Source organism: Diabrotica virgifera, chromosome 2, assembly GCF_917563875.1.
Source record: "Diabrotica virgifera virgifera chromosome 2, PGI_DIABVI_V3a".
NCBI lineage: Eukaryota > Metazoa > Arthropoda > Insecta > Coleoptera > Chrysomelidae > Diabrotica > Diabrotica virgifera.
This window is the reverse complement of record NC_065444.1, coordinates 129,432,103-129,453,501: the sequence shown is the minus strand read 5'-3', so window position 1 is coordinate 129,453,501 and position 21,399 is coordinate 129,432,103. Positions and strand designations below refer to the sequence as shown.

General features: G+C 33.7%; 1 protein-coding gene across 1 annotated transcript in view; it reads right to left on the bottom strand.

The window, feature by feature from the left end:
- Nucleotides 1–786: 786 nt before the first annotated feature.
- LOC114332924 (uncharacterized) overlaps nucleotides 787–21,399 on the bottom strand; it is a 141,929-nt gene continuing 121,316 nt past the window's right edge. The window contains exon 19 of the mRNA XM_028282714.2: nucleotides 787–19,278. Coding sequence (XP_028138515.1) covers nucleotides 18,993–19,278 — 286 coding nt within the window. The 3' untranslated portion in view covers nucleotides 787–18,992. The remainder of the gene's footprint in view (nucleotides 19,279–21,399) is intronic.

Below are 21,399 nucleotides of genomic sequence, written 5' to 3'. Positions count from 1 at the left end.
ATTGAAATATAGTTTTTAATTCTGAACAACTTTTTATAATAACAAATTTCAATATTGTGAAAAATAAAGATACTTTACTCTCCAGCGAAATTCATATTTTTTGACATACCTCGTATAAAATTAACAAAATGTAATATCTTGTAATTTTATCTTAGTTGTTAGACTATGCAGAACGTTTTATAAAGAATAACTTTTTATCGTAAAATTAATAATAACGGAGCTCATAAATAAAAATGATGTTGAGTGTCCGTGATTTGAGAAAAATTTTCAATTTTTTTTAATTAGAAGAGTGTAAATGCAGATTATAACATAGTTTTTAATTACAAACAACTTTTCTCAATGACAATTTTCGATATTGTGAAATCTAAAGGCACTTTACTCTTAAACGAAATTCATATTTTTTGACATACCTCATATACTGTTGATAAAATTTGATATCTGATGATTGCGTCTTAGGTTTTAGACTATGCAGAGCGCTTTATAAAGAATAACTTTTTTTCGTAAAATTGATATTAAAAAAGTTTCCCATATGGTTCCAAGTTACGCAGACACACTGTATAATGAATATTTCCACATATAAAGTGAAGAAAAATAAAAAGAATCACTCGTATTCAATGTAAACGTTCGTAGTTCTACTCCGTAACTCGGATCCGAGTACTCGTAACTGTAAAGCCGGCTTTAGGCTCTGCACTGTCTATTATCATATCTTTTTCTTTCTTGAAACTCTTACTCTTCAGGCGTGTTGAAAGGTATACGGTATAATAAAAAATTCCAAAACTAATCAAGATGAGTACATATTTTTTATTTTTAAAAATACAACTATTCAATTTGTGTATATATGGGTACTTAATTGAAATAACAACACAGCAGGTACAAACTTAATAATATCAAATTCCGTCTTAATAACCAGTAAACATAATCATCATTAAAAAACATCGAATAAATATTCATTTTAACTTTGAAAAGAACAGTGTCTTCTTGCTAATAATATATTTTTAAAATTTTTTAAAATGATATTTTTAAGTTTATTAATTAAAAAGACGTACGTCTAACTTAAATAATCACAACTTTTAAAAATATTGTACACAAAAATAAAATAAAATATTCGAAATATAAATATATCTGAGAGTGCCAGGATGTCTACTTTTTATATCCGAGAATAATTAATAATATTAAATCAAGTTTTCAAAATTGTCATTGCGATTACACAGGAATTATGTTCAAGCAATATAATTTGTAATCATCCAATTGAACCAAAATAAACCAATATTGTCGTACTCAATTAAAACGCGGTATCTGCAAAAAAAATTGAAAATAGAGTTTTTGCTATATGTGGTTTCCTTGTAACCTTATTTATGCTTCTGCAATGTCTGAAAGCCGTATCATTTTATTTAGTACCAAAATAAACAAATTGGAATATACCGTATGTGCTAAATTTCAATAGTTGCTTAATTAAAATGCGGTATCTACAGAGTACTCGACTAAAAAGCGGTATGTGCTAGCAAGTATCATGTATTTGCCGCGTTTTAATTGAGCACAGCGCATTTACCGCGTTTTTATCGAGATTCGTATTTTGAACATTTATGACATGTAGGTATTTTGCGCATATAATAAACAATTATAAGCTATTTATTTTTCTTTTTTAACTATTCATCCTTGGTAACTCTCCAAGGTCCGAATAGCTATGATGATTGCCGACCTCCGTCGCGAAGATGGCACTTGAAGAAGAAGAAGATTCTTCCTTGCAAAAATCCTGTTTGTAAATAAAATGCAGATGCGGCACTATTTCTGATTCAGTAATATAATATGTCCTCAATTAAAACGCGGTATATGACTTTTTATTTACAGCTTTGATAAAAACATAATTTTTTTAAGAATATATTTTTAAATAATGTTCAACTGTCATTAGAACATGTTTTGCGTTAAAAAGTTGTCAAAACATATAGAGTCCTGGGAAAAAACTTTGAGAGCCGATTTCTCGGTTTTAAGTTGACTGCACATACCGCGTTTTATTTAGCGTTTTATTTAAAGACGGCAGAATATATTTCAACATAATGGTTTAAATATTTCACCTCGTCTTAGAACAGATACAAAAGGATTAAAGAACACATTTGGCAGCTACTTACGCCGTGGCTCCCTCTTGGTGCCACGTTAGTGTAGTTGGGGATCAACGCCTTTTGACAGTTCTTTAGGCTTGTATGGTATTTTGTTGTGATTATGGCAGTTGAATAAATTATGGCAGAAAAAGGACTGTTTGCAAGTTGAAAAACGAATTGACAATCGGAAAGAGTGTGTACCGTAGAAATATCATTAGAGAAACTACACCCCAAAAATAATAAATATCTTTACCGAGAGCCAGGAAACAATCTTAGCGGTAAACCACTTGCCAAATCCAAACTGGTAGAATATGGTAAGGGTTTTCTTAATAAACTTACACAAGGTTACTAAATGTCAAAAACTGACAAAGGCAATATGGATACCAGGCATGATCGAGTTCACGGGAAAAAACTACCAGACTCGTTGGCAATGCAATGTCTAGTAGTTTTCGAAGATACACATTCGAGATATCACAAAAGGTGCCGTAAGAAAGAAAATTCCAAAATTGCTGGAATATAGCCATAATAGCAAATGCAGAGCCCTACAGAGGAAACCCAAATGAGAAAAATAATTAACAATATTGAAACTAGGGATTAACAATATTGAAACTAGGGATTAACAATATTGAAATCATGGGAAGTACAGAAACCAATTTACGTCTGCTTTAGAGATTTTGAGAAGGCATTTGATAGGGTTCAACATGATAGACTGTTTAAATATTTAGAAATGACTAGAATACACGATAAAGATCTGAGACGTTTACAACATGTGTATTGGAATCAAACAGCTTCTATTCTCATAGACGGCAAAGAAACAGACAAAATTTGCATTCAAAGAGGTGTCAGACAGGGTTGCGTGTAATCCCCAACTTTGTTTAACGTTTACTCAGAAATAATATTTAACGAAGAATGGCGATGTGGAGTTCGAATTGGGAAGAAACTATTAATAACATTAGATATGCAGATGACATAGCGATCATGGCTGAAACTATCGAAGATCTTTAATTTCTTATAGATTGAGTCACTAGAGAATGCTCCAATAACGGACTTGGCATAAATACATCAAACACAAAGTTACTTGTGGTTAGTAAATAGAACGTCGGCCCTATGCAACTAATTGTCAACAATGAACTGATTACTAAAGTTAACCATTTTAAATACCTAGGATTTTGTATAAACGAGACACTAAATCCTGATGAAGAAATTAAAACTCGGATAGAAATTGCAATAGGAGCATTTATGATACTTAGCTTTATACTGAGCAATTCTCAGCTGAACTTACAACCAAGGATCAAGTTCTTAAAACGTTATGTGTATCTTGTATTACTATATGGATGTGAAATCTGGATCATGAAGGTTAATATGATGAACAAATCAGAAGCCTTCGAGATGTGGTCATATCGTAGAATGCTCAAAATATATGAGTTCAACGCATTTTAAACATAGATGTCTTAACAGAATAGGTCAAGGCGAAGGTTACTTGATGAAGATGACAAAAAAGAGAAAACTTGAATATCTGGGGCATATAATGAGAGGCAGCAGATACTGGATACTGCAGATAATATATTCAACGGAAAGATCGACGGAAAAAGAGGAATTGGTAGGAAGAAACATTCATGACTCCCAAACATTCGTCAATGGACTGGCCTATCAGCAGATAAATTACTACATGTCGCGCAATATCGAGAACCATATCAGCAAATTGTCATGGAAGCTGCCCACGCCTAAAATTTGGGCACGGTACTCAAAAAAGAAGAAGGAGAATTAAAGACAGTAAGAAAGATGTGATATATACTCAATAGTGAACCTTTTTAGTGTTCTTTACCATGAATATTACAAATGTTAAACAAATATTGGACATTGGTTTATAAAATTTGATTCTTTATCTCTATCGCGCCACCTATGTGGTACTAAGTGATTTTGTTTAATTTTAAAACCCATAAAATATCGTTTATTAATACCACATCAGTAGTTTAATAGTGAGATACAAAGTTATAATCGCAAATGAGTTAGGTCACAATAACATTCTCGGATATTTAACTATTTTCCACAAAAACCATTTCAAAGATATTAATTACATGTAAAGCTTTTTACAAAGGAACATTACACATTCAAGGTTTTTTAAAAATAGATTTTCTACATTAAATTTGACATTAAAATATTATGTTGGGAAGGTAAAGTTTTTTTTCCTGGAATTCGTCTGTTATAAACCGGTCGTACTGCAGCCAGTCGGCTTGTTGTACGAAGGCAAAGTTAGTAATACAAGTATACTTTCCATCAAATTGAAGAAAACCGTATCTTAATCCTGTAACAAAGTCATTTGTATTTAAATGGCATCCTTAAGTTTCGAGAGGTAAACCTACAGACTGAATAGCAGGTATAATAATTAAAGGGACAATAGATTAACATTTATTAATTTCTACCTGTACAGTAAACTTAACCACACCATTCAAATACAAATGAATTTGTAATAAGCTTAAGATTAAGGTTTCCTGCAATAATTTTATGGCAAGTATACCGCCACACTTTTTTTGTTTTTGTTTAATGATAAAATTTTTTAAATACTAGTAATGCAGGGAACATAAATACCAGCCATACATTGACGTGTTTGTAATGAATTGAAATATCTAAAATTTGTGATATCAAATATTTATATATCAAATATTGCATGATTTATTTTCGGTCTTCACTTTTTTTATTGATCGAGTATATTATTGTGGTATGAGCACGTTATGAGAATGGTGGCAGATCACTGGCTAAAAAAAGGTATTAAACTATGTACCACGGCATAGAAGAAAACGAGGAAGACCAGCAATTTGGTATCCAGAGCGTTATGACAGACAGGGCTTTGGAGAAGGGAGACTGAACAGATAGAAAACGATAGCGATAGAAACGCGGGAAGCGGCAAGGTCTGTGGGGCCCTCTACAAAAATAGAAAGCTGAAACAGATAGTATAGAATCTATAGCAGACCATGGGAGCGTTTCGCAGTATGCTGTTACATAAAATCTTAGGCTTAGAGGTGGTCCGATTATATTCTAGAATAGGACGACATTAGTTAGAATAGTCCTACAGAGCTCATTCAGCTAAATAAAATAATGAATGCTGATTGTTAACGGTACTGAATGGGCAATGAATGGTGAAACATCCCTGTAGAGCATGCTTTACCTTATATCTTTATTTGTTACGATAATTGTGTGCTAGTACAAAAAAAATCCGAAGTCCATGCAGCGAGAACAGTGATTCAGCACCTTGAAGATGTCGAGATTGCAGCACTTGAGCGACAAGCACATAGTCTTGACGCAAATCCGATAAAAATCTACAAAACACGCTGAAAACAAATGTTTGAGTACGAAATACAGCTTGTAACGCAATTACACAAGTCATTTACTGTACAGGAGAAACCAATTTTGCAAAATTCATCAGAAATCCTTTGCACAAAAAATAAGTGATTTTAATATGAGTCTAGATGGGCACACATTTGTACTGGAACCAAATGGAGCATTAAGATCGAGAGTTTCACGTCTGCAGTAGTAGAAATTAGGAAAGGCGTTAGACAGGGATGTGTTTTGTCACCCTTGCTATTTAATATTTATTCAGAGTTTTTATTTAAAAATACACTGAAGGATTCCAAGGACGGAATCAAGATGAATGGCGTAAATATCAACAGCATCAGATACATACATCGATGACAAATATGATGTTGATTGCGGATTCCTACTTGGGTCTACACCGAATCATCGACAGAACCAACTCAGTCTGTGAGCAATTTGGTATTAAAATAAACATTAAAAACCCAAAGATGTGTCAAATGTATTCAACCTTACACAATAGATGGACGACTACGTTTAACAAACTGCTTCGTTTGGTCGACTCTCTTCTATGCAGTTAAAACGTGGACTCCTAAAACATCTACCGTAAATAAATCGGAGGCCTTTGCGATGAAGAAATACCGGATAATCCTCAAGATTTCACGGACATCCCATACCTCAAACGAAGAAGTAGGTACTGTATAGAGTAGGCAAGGAACGAGAATTTTCAACACAGTAAGTTAAAATAACATCATTCTTAGGTCACATACTGAGAATTAATAAGTACCACCAATATACTCAACTAATAGTGAAGACTGCCTTGTCTAACAAACATACGACAATGGACAGCGCTAAATTTTGAACAGCTGGAGACAAACAAGAGTTTGCAATAATTGTAGTAGTCAACAGCCATTGAGGTGAGGGCACTTAGAACAAGAATACATGATAAATTTATAATTTATTTTTGATTATTAATAATGTAAAAAGGCCACATGAATATTATTTAACAATATTTTATACTTGCATGACAGTTAAAAAAAACTGAAAATAAAATATTCAGTATTTTCATCTTTAAAGTTTATTTATGGTAATCCAAAATAGAGATCAAACCAAAAAATAAGAGACAAAAATATGATGAAAGTTGTATTATCGTGGGAATCATGAAATGTGTACACAAAAAACTTTTGATAATAAGAAAATCATCTGTTACATTGTCCACAAGTTTAGTGGATTTGCGATCGTGGTTCGAGCCCCAGCCCGGTCATTTGAAATTAATAAAAGGCCAACGTCGTAGTATAAAATTCAATGGAATCTACGACTTGGTTTGGAATAAACTGGCGTCTGATCGGCCTATGGAGGAGCGGTACGGCAAGGGATAAGGGCTTGCGGCTTGGTGATACGCCTCCATAGATCCCTACCGAAGGGCGTTGACGCCTAATAACGGTGTATATATACATCTGTTATTAAAACACCTCTAACATTTAAATCTACAGTCATATTCTTTTATTTCTACAAATTCTGTAGAACTATTTACTTAAAGTAATTTGTGCTATCACTTAAATTAAGGTAATAAATAAACACTAACCTTATAGGTCTGATTATCCATGGTCTTTGTAGAAAAAATTACGACATAGTATTTTGAAATAAATGCAATAAGTGAAGACATGTAAAGCCTAGAAAGCATTTTAACCTATTAAAATAATTTTTTAATTTTTCCTACGGTCTCAGAAACAGATTATGGTTTTATCACTCTAACAATTACTCAATAATCGATTTTATAAATATTGCTTATAACTAGAAGGAAGTCTCGACCTTCGATGTATTAAAATATATATATTTTGATGGAGGCTATGTTGCATTAACCATTAATGAGCCACTAGAGATCTCGAACATAACAATGGTGGTTTAGCTGGTACCTATTTTGGTATTTCAAAATTTTTAATATTTTATCTCCGTAAACTTTAGTCTTTTTTTTTTGCTACACGTAAACACTTAACTAAAACATAAACATTTAACTAGGGCTCTATTCTCGAGTTCACTCGACATAGCTTGCATTCGACATATCTTGATTTTCTGCTCTTGCAATCGAGATTGCTATTCTCGAAACTCCTTGTTCGACATATGTCGAATGATAAGCATCGAGCGGTGGTAACCCACTCGACAGTTTCCCGACATCGATATATGCGCGTTTTTCATGTCAGCTAACATAAACAAGAATAATTAACAGCTGTTGAAGGTTGAAGTCGAACGGAAGTGTTTGTATTTTTTGCTTTTTATTTTTCATATTTATTATGATTACTATTGGCCGAAAAAGTGAATGGACGGGTAACAGAAGAACTACTTAAACTTTGATTAACAAGAGGGTAATTAGAAGAAGGCAAATTTTGTTGATGATAATCTTTAATAATGTTATTTGATTTTACGTCTGCATAAGATTTGCGGGGAATTTGTTTGTTGGCATCATGATAATTGATATTACTATTAGTCATGCATTCTTTAATTAATTTCTGTCTTTTAAATTCTGGACATGACTTAAGATTTGTTGTGAAGTGATCTCCCATACAACTAAAAAATTTTGGAGTTATTGTTGTTTCCTGGCACTCTTTTGTATTGTGGCCTTTCTGGCAATTGTTACAACGGGAGGTACTCCTACATTGCTTTCCCTGATGTCCGTAGCGCAAACAGTTGAAACAAAGTAGTACCTTTTGTTGATATGGTTCAATTTCTTTCAACACCTTATTTATAGTAACGTATTTTGGAAGTACTGGTGTTTTAAAACTAACTACACACGATCTAGTAGGAACATAATTTATTTTATCATAGGTAACCGTTTTTCTATTTATTCTAGAAACGTATTCTCGAGTTCACTCGACATAGCTTGTATTCGACATACCTTGATTTTCTGCTCTTGCCATCGAGATTGCTATTCTCGAAACTCCTTGTTCGACATATATCGAATGATAAGCATCGAGCGGTGGTAACCCACTCGACAGTTTCCCGACATCGATATATGCGCGTTTTTTATGTCAACGAACATAAACAAGAATAATTAACAGCTGTTGAAGGTTGAAGTCGAACGGAAGTGTTTGTATTTTTTGCTTTTTGAAGAATTTTGTAATAAATATGGCCCAACACCGAAAGGTACAAATGGGTCTAAGTCTACTGATTAAGTAAGTAAGTAAGTTGTAATAAATATGGCCAATTTTGATGAATTAGCTATGATAGCGGCGATCGAAGTGGTAGAAGAGGCAGAAATTGCCGCTGATCAACCTCCACGCTTTTATCCTAGACTAAATGCTTTCGATTTAAGCGAAAAAAGTTTAATAAAATGTTCAGACTTTCGTAGCATTTAGTACGAAGTGTGGTCGATATGGTATCCGAATTTATCCTAACTAACTCAAGAAGTTCAGCACTTGATACGGAAACAAATTAAATACAACCAAAATACATATTCCAGTAGGTTTATATTGTACTTTTAGGTTTTAATTGCACTAAGATTCTTCGCCAGCGGCAGCTTTGAAGTTGATACTGGCTGTAATCTATGTACAGATGTAAGCCAATCATCTGTATCTCGAAGTATTTGCATCAACATAGACTATATATAAACACTTATCACTGTGACAGTCCAGACTTAAAATTCTCGTCCTTAAGTAATTCTATTGGTTGTTCAAAAAAAGTAATCTACGACGTTCATTCCATTAATCGAGATTTCAAAAATAATGTCGAGAGGCGCTTGAAAATACAATCTCGAACGATATATCTCGAATGAGCTCGAGAATAAGACCCCAGGAACTTTCTACTAAGATTTCAAGGGCGTACACCATATATTTCACCATACACTTTAGGGCACGTACACATGACAGACGCTATAACTTCTTCTTCTTCAGGTGCAGTGTCCGTATTCAGACGTTGGTCGTCATCATGTTTACAAATTGCTGAAATCTCTCTCTATCGGCTACTGCGCGAAATAATTCTTCTACCGTCGAACCACACCATTGTCTAATATTATGAAACCATGAAAGTCACGCAACCATGAAAGTTTCTTTCGACCAATCCATCTCTTTTCTCCACTTTTCCTTGTATTATAAGGCGAAGTAGAGGGAATTTAAGTCCTCTAATTACATGGCTAAGTATTCTGTTTTCCTCCTTTTTTTTGCTACAACTACATACATTTTATTCAGGCCACAATCGCGCGTTAAGCGCCTGTCATGTGAACTTGCCTTTATAGTACAAAGTATTCCCCAGGTTAGTATTTGGGACTAAAGCTTGTGTTAATAGAGGCGTAAAACAAGCAAGCAACAATAAAAGTCAAGTGTTTCATCTTGATCACTAACTTAAAAACACATTCAAACAATAATCAAACGGGTTTAACCGACTGGATGATTAAATTATCTACAGTAATGAGAAAGTCTTTTATGATTGTTTTATAAATTAAAAATTCTTCTTGTATTTGTGCAGAAATATCGTTTTCGTGGTCTTCCCACTGATCGTCTTCCTATATCGGAGAACCATCTCTCGCCGTCCTTACATTACATCTCTACGCCATCTCTACAGTTTTTTTTTCATTAAATGCATATATTTCGAGTTATTCTCAAAAAACCCTCTAAAAACGTCAATTTTTTCGTCGAAAAACTGATACTTTCAACCGCTAATAATTTCAAGTAAATCCATGCTGGACGAAAAAATTGCGAGCCAAAATGCTTCATTTCCTGACCTATCACTCATCACGGAAAAACCACCCAAATATTTGAAAAATTAAACATCTTATCTTTAGAAAACTCTATCTCCAGTAAGTTGTCGTTCCATCGATTTCGTGCTCTTCCCACTGATCGTCTTCCTATTGGGGAACAGTCTCTCGCCGTCTTTACTACTCTTCTATTTTTTACCCAGTTATTAATGTTGCCCGCCTTGCATCTTCGTAGCATATCTGCAGTTCTGGCTCTATCCCACAGTGTTTTACCATCTATTTTTCAAAGGGTTTTTATCTCTGCTCTTTCTAGCATTCCTTTTGTCCTTTCTGTATCAGGTCGTGTTTCTCCCGCTTATGTCATTATTGGTCTGATGACTGTTTCTGAATTCTGCCTTTTATTTATTTCCGATATTTTAATTTCTCCATATTGTTTCATTCCCTCTGCGGCTCTGTTTGCTCTATTCACTTGATCTTCCACTTCTGTTTCGAGCTTTCCGTAGCTAGATAGTGCGATGCCTAGATATTTAAACTCCATGACTTGTTCTATTATCTGACCCTTCAGCTCTAATTTACATCTTATTAGATTTGCTGTTATAACCATGCATTTGGTCTTTTTTGGTGAAATTAATATGTTAAATTTTCTAGTGGTTATATTAAATTGGGTCAGCCTACGTTGTAAATCATCTTTACTTTGAAAGTTAATTTGTTTTTCTCCAATTTGGCATTCTTTTTTAGTTTTTACTATTTTATTATTTCATCCATGCTAAGATTAAACAATAGAGGACTCCCTGTCTTATCCCATTTGCCAGCTTCAATTGGGTCAGTTAGTTCTTCTACTTTTACTTTTATTGTGTTGTTCTGGTAGATATTTTCGATCATTTTAATTATTCCTCGAGGCACCTCTCCTGCGTAGGGCAAATCTCTCAAATAAATGGATCATCATCATCAGTGACCGCTGACAGCCCATGGAGGGCCATGGTCGCCCGTTGGGGTTTCTAGGCTCTAAAGTTTTACATGGTGTGGAGGCCAGCCACACGAATAATTCCTCAAAAGTTCTAAACGATATTTATCTAAAATCTTACTTTCTTGTTTCTTTTTGAGGTCTTTTCGGCGTTATATGTGTTTTGCTTGTTTAACTATAGCTGCCCATGTTTTCCTTTCCTTTGCTTGTTTTTCCCATTCTCGTATTCCTAGGTTTTTCAAATCCTGATTAATACCATCAATCCATCTCTTTCTAGGCCTACCTCTCGGTCTCTTCCCATTTAATTATTTTCTAAGTACTTTTTTTGTATTTCTCATAGTATCCATCCTTTCTACGTGTCCTAACCAACCCAGTCGTTTACTTCGTATTTCTTTTATGATAGTCGGTCTGTTAAACATTCTATTCGCCATTCTCCATTCTCCTGTATAGGTCCATATATTTTCCTTAAGATTTTTCTTTCCCATCTAAGAAGTTGTTCCTCTTGTTCACTAGTCAAGGTCCATGTTTCTGATGCATACATTACTACAGGTCTCATTACTGTTGTGTATATTTTTACTTTTGAAGTAATATATACTGATTTTGACTTTATGATATTTTGTAGGCTGTAGAAGCATTTGTTCCCAAGTGAAATTCTTGATGTTACCTCATCACTGTTTTTATTTCCTTCTGTTATTGTTGATCCTAAATATTTGAAACGGTCTACTCTTTCAAATATTTGCCCGCTCAGAGATATGTTGCCTTTCGTTTGTACTTTTTCCCGAGTTGTTATCATGTACTTTGTCTTTGAGACATTAACTTCTAGACCCATACTCTGTGCCGCTTCTTTAAAATATGTATAAATTTTTTCTAGGTCTTTTAATGTCCAGCTGATTATGTCTATATCATCTGCGTTGGCAACGACCTGATTGAGTTTTGTAAATATTGTACCATCCCTATCTATAGGAGTTTTCCTGATTACTTGTTCCAACGCAAGGTTAAAAAGTGTTGTTGACAGTGCATCCTATTGTGTTAGACCTTCATTAATGTTAAATTCACCGGACAGTTGATTTTGGATCCTTACTTTTGCTTTAGTGTTGGTTAGGCATAGTTTTACTAATCTGATTAGTTTTTTTGGAACATTTAACTCTTGCATTGCGCTATATAATTCCTTTCTAATTATTGAGACATAAGCTTGTTTGAAATCTACAAAGAGATGATGTAGTTCGGTATTCCGCTCGTAGAATTTTTCGCATATCACTTCAATTTTCCATTGTTCCGGTATTATTTCTGTGGTCCATATTTCTAGTATTAACTTTGATATTTCACTCTGTATTCTATGTCCTCCATATTTTAACATTTCTACAGTTATTGTATCGCATCCTGGGGCCTTGTTATTCTTCATTTTTTTATTACGTCTTTTATTTCTGCTTCTGTTGGTGCATATTGGTCTACTTCAGCCTCTCCTACCAATCTTAGCTCTTCTATTTCGTAACGTTGATTTTGTTTATTCAACAGTTCTTTAAAATGTTCTCTCCACCGTTTTAGCACTCCTTTTTCGTCTGCTATTAGGTCCCCATTTTTGTCTTTGCGTAATTTTGTTCTTGGTTGGAAACCTTTTTTTTTCAAGATTTATTTCCTTATAAAATAGTTTTATTTCATGTTTTTGTTGATGTTCTTCTAGCCTTTCAATCTTTTCTTTATTGTGTTTCCTCTTTTTAAATCGTGAATGTTCTTTTAGTTGTCGTCTTCTTGTAGTATATTCCTCTTTGGTTTCTTCCGTACTGTTGTTCAGCATTTTAAGCCTAGCTTGTTTTTTTTTGTCCCATTAGTCTCTGACAGTCTTTGTCATACCATCTTTTTTGGCTAGGCTGTTTGCTTTCCCGCACTACTTCTTTTGAAGCTGTTATCACTGCTTCTTTTAAAACCCTCCATTTATCTTCGATATTTCTAACCTGATTTTCATTTACTTGATTACATTGTTCAATTATGTTCTCTATTGTCGTTTCATATCTTGCTCTCTTTTCCTCATTAGAGGCCAATATATCTGAAGCGTATTTGATCTTTTTTTTTCACCTTTCTCTGTTTCCTTGGCGGTAATCTTTTGTTTATATTTAATTAGCACAAGATGGTGATCGGAGCTGCTGTTTGCCCCTCTATGACTTCTCATATCTGAAATGTCTGAAGCATGTCTTGCTTCTATTAAGACGTGGTCGATCTGGTTTCTTGTTTTCATATCGGGAGAAACCCATGTTTCTTTATGGATATTTTTATGCGGAAATTTTGTACCGCTTATAACCATTTTTTTGTCTGTTGCAAAATCTATGATTCTTTGCCCGTTATCGTTACTTATTTCGTGCGGGCTATGTATACCTATTGTTCCCTGATATAATTCCCCTCTTCCTATTTTTGCGTTTAAATCTCCTAAAATTATTTTAACGCTATAATTGTTTATATTTGACACTTCTTGGTCTAATCTAGCATAATATAATCTTGGTCCAATAAATGAATAGGTACCGTCTTTTAATTTGAGTCCCTGTCAAGTACCTTCTTAAAATCCACGAAACATAAATAAGCCGGATTGTTGTATTCTAATGATTTCTCTTGAACCTGGCTCATTAGAAATATTGCGTCGGTGCATGATCTTCCCGACCTTAATTCTCGTTGTTCCTCTGCTAATGTTATAATTTTATATTTAAAAATTGTAGAAGCAATATAAACTTATTCAACATACTCAAAATAATTTATAGTGATTTTTGTTTAATCTGTTTCTGAAAAATGGCCTTTGTCTCTATAAATTTTTAAAAAAGTAGACTTATGAATATTGTGTTGAAATCTGTTTTATTTAAAACTATGATTTTTTATCAAAATGATTATGTATATTATTTGTGCTTATAGATTCATGTACATAATAAATAGAACAGATTTAAAGAAATGTAGAGAAAATGTCATAGAGTCAAATAGTACCTATAAGGTGAAAGATAAAAAGTATTTTTTTAATAATAGAAACATACAAAAACAAAATTTTTCGATGTTTTTGTGTGAACTGTACAACTTTTTAGTTTTACAGTTCATAAAAAATACTCGCGGAGTATTATTTTTGTAAGGCAAATAAGTTAAGTACGATAAATAAATTTCAATGCGCATTTGTTGTGTTTACAAATAGTTTTTCATACTATTTAAACTTGTAGTCTTCGTTTGTATAACTCATTGTAATTTTTATTTTCAAACATAATTGTTAGAACGACTAACTGTTGCTCTCTTATCTGATTACTTCCGGTAAGTATTTTTAAGCTAGTGAGACAAGCAATTTCATTATACCTCATGAGTCTTGCTGTAATTCTGTCGAACGGAAACTTCTTTGTTTGATATTTGATAACTCAATTTGTGAAACATTTACACTTATGTCACTATTTCCACCTAAGGGGCGATATATAAAAAATATTAATTGTATTATCCACGTCGGTCTGTTCGTAACACTCCGTCATTATACCAGATAGAATGGCAAGTGAGGTGTCGAATGAAAGCTTATATCCAAGGATGGTACTAAAGGTGAGAAATTTGACCTAGGGCTTCCGGTTCTAGAAATGCAACCAGAAATACTGTTTTAAAGTCTCCGGAATAGCACAAGCGATATATTATTCGACGAGCATTAGCAACGACGAGAACAAATATATACTTCCGGTTTCATGACTGTCTGTCTGTCCATCCGTCCGCGAATATAACTCCTCCGTTAGTAATACAGATATAATGACAAATGGGGTGTCAAATGAAAGCTTATGACCTAAGGATGGTATTAAAGATGAGAAATTTGACCGGGGACTTCGGTTTTAGAGTTGCAACCGGAAGTACCGTTTTAAACTCACCGAAATAGTATAAAGTGATAATATTATTCGACGTGCCTTAGAAAGGTAAGAACAGATGTATAATTTTGGTTTTTATATCATTTGCAGTTAAAAAGTTCTAACCGGAAGTGCCATATTATAGTCGCAGAAATAGTACATGTGACACATCAATCGAAGCGCATTGAAAAGTCGAGCTTGAATCTTTAGTTCCGGGTTTGACGTCGTTTCCGTTTCAGAACAATTAGGACCGAAAGTTTAGTAAAAATTACTTAAAGTTAGTGTGATCGTATATTAATCGACGGAAAGTGTCACAAAAAGTTCAAATATGGACTTCTGGTTCTACTTTTGATCACTTTGGGTGAAAACCTACTTGGGTACCTCCAATTACTTGTTTATACAATTCACTCGATAATTTTGTATTTCTGTGTCACTCAACCTTAGCTGATATTAAATCTTCATAACATGAACTTTTGTTGTTTTTTAATTTATTTATTACTGTTCTATATTTATCTTTATATTAGTAATAGTCGGTATGATGTTTACGCTGTTTAATGTTGAGTCCATCAATCTCATCAATAGTTATAAAAGATCGAACACTTCAATAAAATAACTTTATAACTTACGCTCATCCGGATAATAGCCAGTACCTAATAATAACATTGAGAGGACATGTCCACATACGAAATAACTGTATATACATATATTTATACGTTTTATCTTTCACCAGAAACACATTTCTACGTTTAAAGTTTATAAACAGTAGAGGGAAAATCTTAAAGATGTCTACTTTCTACCCAAAAGCTAGTAGTTAAGGCCTAACCAGGAAGACTTAAAATATAGAAAGTAAAAGCAACCTAAATCCAACAAGTATTGAGATCTATCGAACATTTTTGACTAGTTTTTATAAACAAAGAAGGTAGTTTCAAAAATTTTAACCGATTGTCATTCAGAATATATTCTCAACATTAATATCACAAGAGATAATTTGACAATAATGCGACAATTTTTCGAAAACTTGTTGCCTGGCAACAAGCAGGAGAGCCCGTAGGGCTCGAGTGACTACTGCCGAATGGAAACAAGTTTGGGAAACAAATTGGAGCATTATTTTCTTATTTATTCTTACTATCGTGTGATATTCGTAAGATTATTTTTTAATACTTACATACAAAATTCAAGTCCTTGTAAATAAACATTCAGTGACATTTATCACAATTAATGTTTTTCAACTTGTCAAAGTGAACAGCACAGTTTAGCAAATATTCAGACGAAGATATCAATAAAATATTAGTTAAAATTATTTATAAAAATACAGTTTTATTCATAAAATAATCATACCGAATTACACTCGAGCGCTTAAAATTGCCGATTTGTATTGTCCTCGTGACAATTTGACATTATATGCAGAACTAAAACTTTATTATGTTTCATTTTCTTAAATGTGACGGTTGTCAAAACTAGGAAACTCGTAATTAAACAGAAACAAAATACTTAAAACTTATTTCCAGTCAGAGCTGGGCCGGGTACTGATAAATTGTAGTCGGGTACAGAGTACCGGGTACTTTTCATATTTGAGGAACGAGTACAGAGTACCGATTACATTGCTCAAAAAAAGTACTCAGACTACAATACTCAAAGTACACTTACCCGAATTTCTCGGGTACTTATTTCTAGTACATTTGAATATAGAACCCGAAAAAAGGTAAGAAGGTAATAATTATCTCTGCCTTTCTAAACATATTTATTTATGAGTCATGAAAACATAAAATAACGTATAACTCCAACTTAAATAAAAAAATAAGAATTTTAAAAATTGATCATTGATTAATACCGTAAAACCTGTCAGTAACGGCCACTAAAAATGAAGGAAGTATTGGCCGATATAGAAAGGTGGCCGGAATTTCCAGTTTTTGTAGTCCACAACGGAAACTACTAAAACTACTTTAATATCCTAATATAAATCAAAACTATACTAAGGAAAAAACAGATTGATGTAAAGCTTTTTTAAAGAATTTTTCAACCCACTTTTATTTTTTTTATATCCTTTGATAATTTGAGTTTTTACACCATATTTTTCGGCCAACTTTTGTGAATTGTAGTCATACTTATAAATAGTGACAAACGTTTCTCTTTTACGACACTTTTACGACATTTTATTATAGGATTTTAAGAACCTATTGTGACCACCGACCCAATGCAGGTTGTTTAATCTCCTGTTTAGTTAGATACAATAGGTCCTAATAAATAGTACTGGGAATTTCCACCAACAAATAGACAAAATTATTTTGGCCAACATTCACATTCAATTTCTATAAAATGGACTTTACAAATATGTGATTATTTGGCCGCGTCCGTATTATAAAGGTGGCCGTAAATAGCAGGTCCTAAATAAGGGAACATACATATTATGTATAATTGGTTTGGGAATTTTGAAACCGTCCATAAGTCCAGGTGGCCGATTTTGGCAGGTGGCCGGTAACACAGGTTTTACCGTTATCAGTATAACACCACTCACACTCACTGATTAATTTTATTGGCTTTTAGATAACTAATTTTTCAAAGTTTCATCAGTTCGTTAGAGCATTTCTTGAAGAGCTATTAATAATTAATAATTATTATGGCATAAGAGAATAGGCGTTTGCTTGACTTTGCGAATGGACTGATACTGAAAACGGCGTTTTGGTTGTTGCTATTAATTTGCTGTCCCACATGCAGCGACAAGTTTAGACTTGCAAAAAGTACTCGGAAAATGTACTCGTATAATAAACGCGGGTACCGGTTATTTTACCCATTCGCTACGGGTACGAGTACCGAGTACTTTATTGAAAATGTACTCGGGTACTGGGTAGTGAGCACCCAAAATGTACTTAGAGTACAAAATTCGGGTACTTTATTGAAAATGTACTCGGGTACTGGGTAGTGAGCACCCAAAATGTACTTAGAGTACAAAATTCGTGTACTTGTACCCGGGTATCGCCCAGCTCTGTTCCCAGTATAATAATGTAAGTGATTATTCCCAGTATAATAATAATCTCAATGGACATAATTAAACGAAAAATCTTACTACACGATTGGAAATTAAAATCATCAAAAGATAATCTCAATAATTTTACCATATAGTTTTCAATATTATGTTATTCGATTTTATGTTCACACACTAAACAAAGCCAGTTAAATATCATAATTATGATATGGCACTACAGACACCTCGCCTCTGATACATTCACTCGACAATAACAAATTTTTTGTTTCAGAATATTAGGTCGGTAAAGTCCTTTTCATGGGCATTTTTCAGTGCGTCACAAATGATAGAAAAAAGATAAGTCCGTGATAATACACATTTATAACATTTATTCTAACATGACAATTTAGTTAAATCTGACAGTTGTCACATTTTATTTGCAATTTGGCATAAAAACAAATCAATTGTGTTTATAGCAAAATGGTATTTTCTTTGATTTGTATAGTCTTATAAATTGTACAGATTATATTCGTAGATATATTATATAATTCGTAAATATTTTTTTTTCGATTAAAGCGCCATCTATCGACAACTAGAATAAATGTTATAAATGTCTGTAATCACGGACGTGCCTTTTTCTGTCACATACAATTTAATGCGTTAGAAAGAAATCGAAAAACTGTGACGCACTGAAAGATGCCTATGAGAAAAAGAATATAAACAATACCTATAAAAGTAATTCAAAGGTAGTAATTCACGCAAATAAACGAAACATGTACCAGTAAATGTCTCAAACAAAACACATTCCCAAATAAGCTGTTATAATAACAGAACGACTTTCAATAAAGCTTAAAACTTAAAACTTTTAATAATGAAACCATTGGCGGCTATATTTAAGAACAATGAGAAGCAAAAACAACCAAACGATTATAGTATATACTCTTTGACAAAATGTTAACAATAATTTTCGCAGTAGTAAATATTTTAGTATATAGAAAAAATGAGTTTTTGTGTGTGGTGAATAACATTTACAGTTAGAAAAATATTTTTATATATTTTTGAAACCACCTTCATATCCTACCGTAAAACTCTCCTAAAAATAAACAAAAATTAAAAACTTCTCACGTAACAACGGTTACGCCTTGTCGACGTTCTCTAACACCATCGAACACAGCTGAAGGCAAAACTTGGTCGAAAACTCTTTCAAAAATCCAGAAGACGTGGGTTTAACGTCGTCTTCTTCTGGATTGCAGAAATTCTTACAAAATAGCAGTATCGAAAGTGGATAGAAATACTTGTCCATGTTCTTTAAAAGGATATTCTCGAGTACTGGCACTGGGAGATTACTGGAAAGCCAAAATTCTATACATTTTAGTAATATGTTCTGCATCAGAATGTGGTTCTCCGAAACGTAGACTTTTCTGCAAAATATAGTATTAACATTAGCTAAAATATATTTTTTAAATTTGGTAGATAAAATATTTTGGATGATATTAGGTTGAACTGAAGCACGATATAACGATGAACCACGACAATAAGATATCTTAAAGAAGGATCGCTAGACGAAGAGAAATTTCTGGCGCAGTTCCAGAATGTTGCTATTAAATCTTGTTTGTTTTGAAAAGCGATTGTGATTTCCGTTTGTAACATTACTAAGTTGTCAGCCGTGCTTCGGGACAGATGAAATCCAGATTGAGCTGAATCTAAAATTTTGTATTTTTCTAGATACCATATTAGTCTTTTGTTTATTAGTTTTTCTAGGAGTTTACACAAGGTGCATGGTGCATGTTAGTGAAATAGGACGATACGAATTTGGGTTAGTCGAGGACTTGCCTTGTTTCTTGATTGGTATAATAGACGAAGCAACGAACCAATAAAAAGCCCAAAACCTAGGAATTTTGTGCAGTAAGATGAATCGTCATGGAACTTCTTGCATTCGATTAGAGAGAGTGTCAGGCAACTTTGTGAACTAAATTCATCTAGGGCAAAACTTTTTGTGCATAAGAAAATGCATTTTAAAAGTGCATCTCGAAGAGGTGAAAATGAAAAATTTAGAACTTAGGAAATATTGACGGAAATGAGTTGAATTTTTATACTCGGGGTTTTGGGGATCGCTGAGCACGAATTTCATATCGACGATGGTCTCCAAGGTAACTGGTGCCCACGGTGGAACTCGTCGCCTAGAGTTTTATGTTATAATCATTAAAAATCAGTCAATATCCATTAGTAGGGGGGTTTTTGGGGTCGCCGGCCACGAATTTAATGTTGGCGATGACATCCAAGATACCTAGTGCCCAGGGTGGAACTCGTCGCCTAGAGTTTTTAGTTATAATTATCCAAAATCAGCCAAAAACTATTATCTTAGGAGTTTTGGGGGTCGCTGAGTACGAATTTCATATCGGCGTCGGTCTCCAAGGTACCTGGTGCCCAGTGTGGAACTCGCCGCCTGGAGTTTTATGTTTTAATAATTAAAAATCAGTCAATATCCATTACACGGCGGTTTTTGGGGTCGCTGACCACGAATTTAATGTCGGCGATGGTCTCCAAGATACCTAATGCCTAAAGTGGAACTCGTCGCCAGGAGTTTTTGGTTATAATTATTCAAAATTAGTCAAAAACTATTACCCTGGTGGTTTTGAGGGTCCCTGAGTACGAATTTCATGTCGGCGATGGTGCCCAATGTACCTGGTGCCAAGGGTTGGAACTCGTTGAATAGCGTTTTATGTTATAACCACCCAAAATCAGTCAATAACCATTACTCGGGGGGTTTTTGGAGTCGCTAAGCACAATTTAATGTTGGCGGTGGTCTCCAAGGTACCTGGTTCCCAGGGTGCAACTCGTCGCCTGGAGTTTTATGTCATAATTATTCAAAATCAGTGAAAAACCATTAATCTGGGGGTTTTGGGGGTACGAAGCTTAGTACGAATTTCATGTCGGCGAAGTTACCTGGTGCCCAGGGTGAAACTCGTCGCCTAGAGTTTTATGTTGTAACCATTCAAAACCGGTCAATAACCATTACTCTGGGGTTTTTGGGTCTCTGAGTACGAATTTCATGTTGGGTCTCTGAGTACGAATTTCATGTCGGCGATGGTCTCCAAAGTACCTGGTGCCTAGGGTGGAACTCGTCGCCTGCAGTTTTATGTTATATTCATTCAAAATCAGTCAATACCCATTAATTCGGTGTTTTGGGGGTCGCTAGATATATTTTTCATTATTAATTTTTCTTAAAACACTTTTATATTATATCCTAAAAAATTAGCTATTTAAAAATTATATTAAAATTTTGTCGCTTTTAAAGCAGTTGTCGTTAAATTTTGACACTAATAAAATTTATGAAATTTTGACATTGGTATTTCAAGGGTAATTAAGTTATATCAGCGATTTTTTGTGTTTTCTGCGGTTTTATTTTAATTTTTAGATTTCTAGTCTGCTTTTATATAAAAATAACAGTGGTTTTTAGAACTCTTTAGCGACGTATTAGTATAATATAATGTTGATGGATTACCGTCGAAGGCCGATATGATCAACCAAAAAAGAAGATG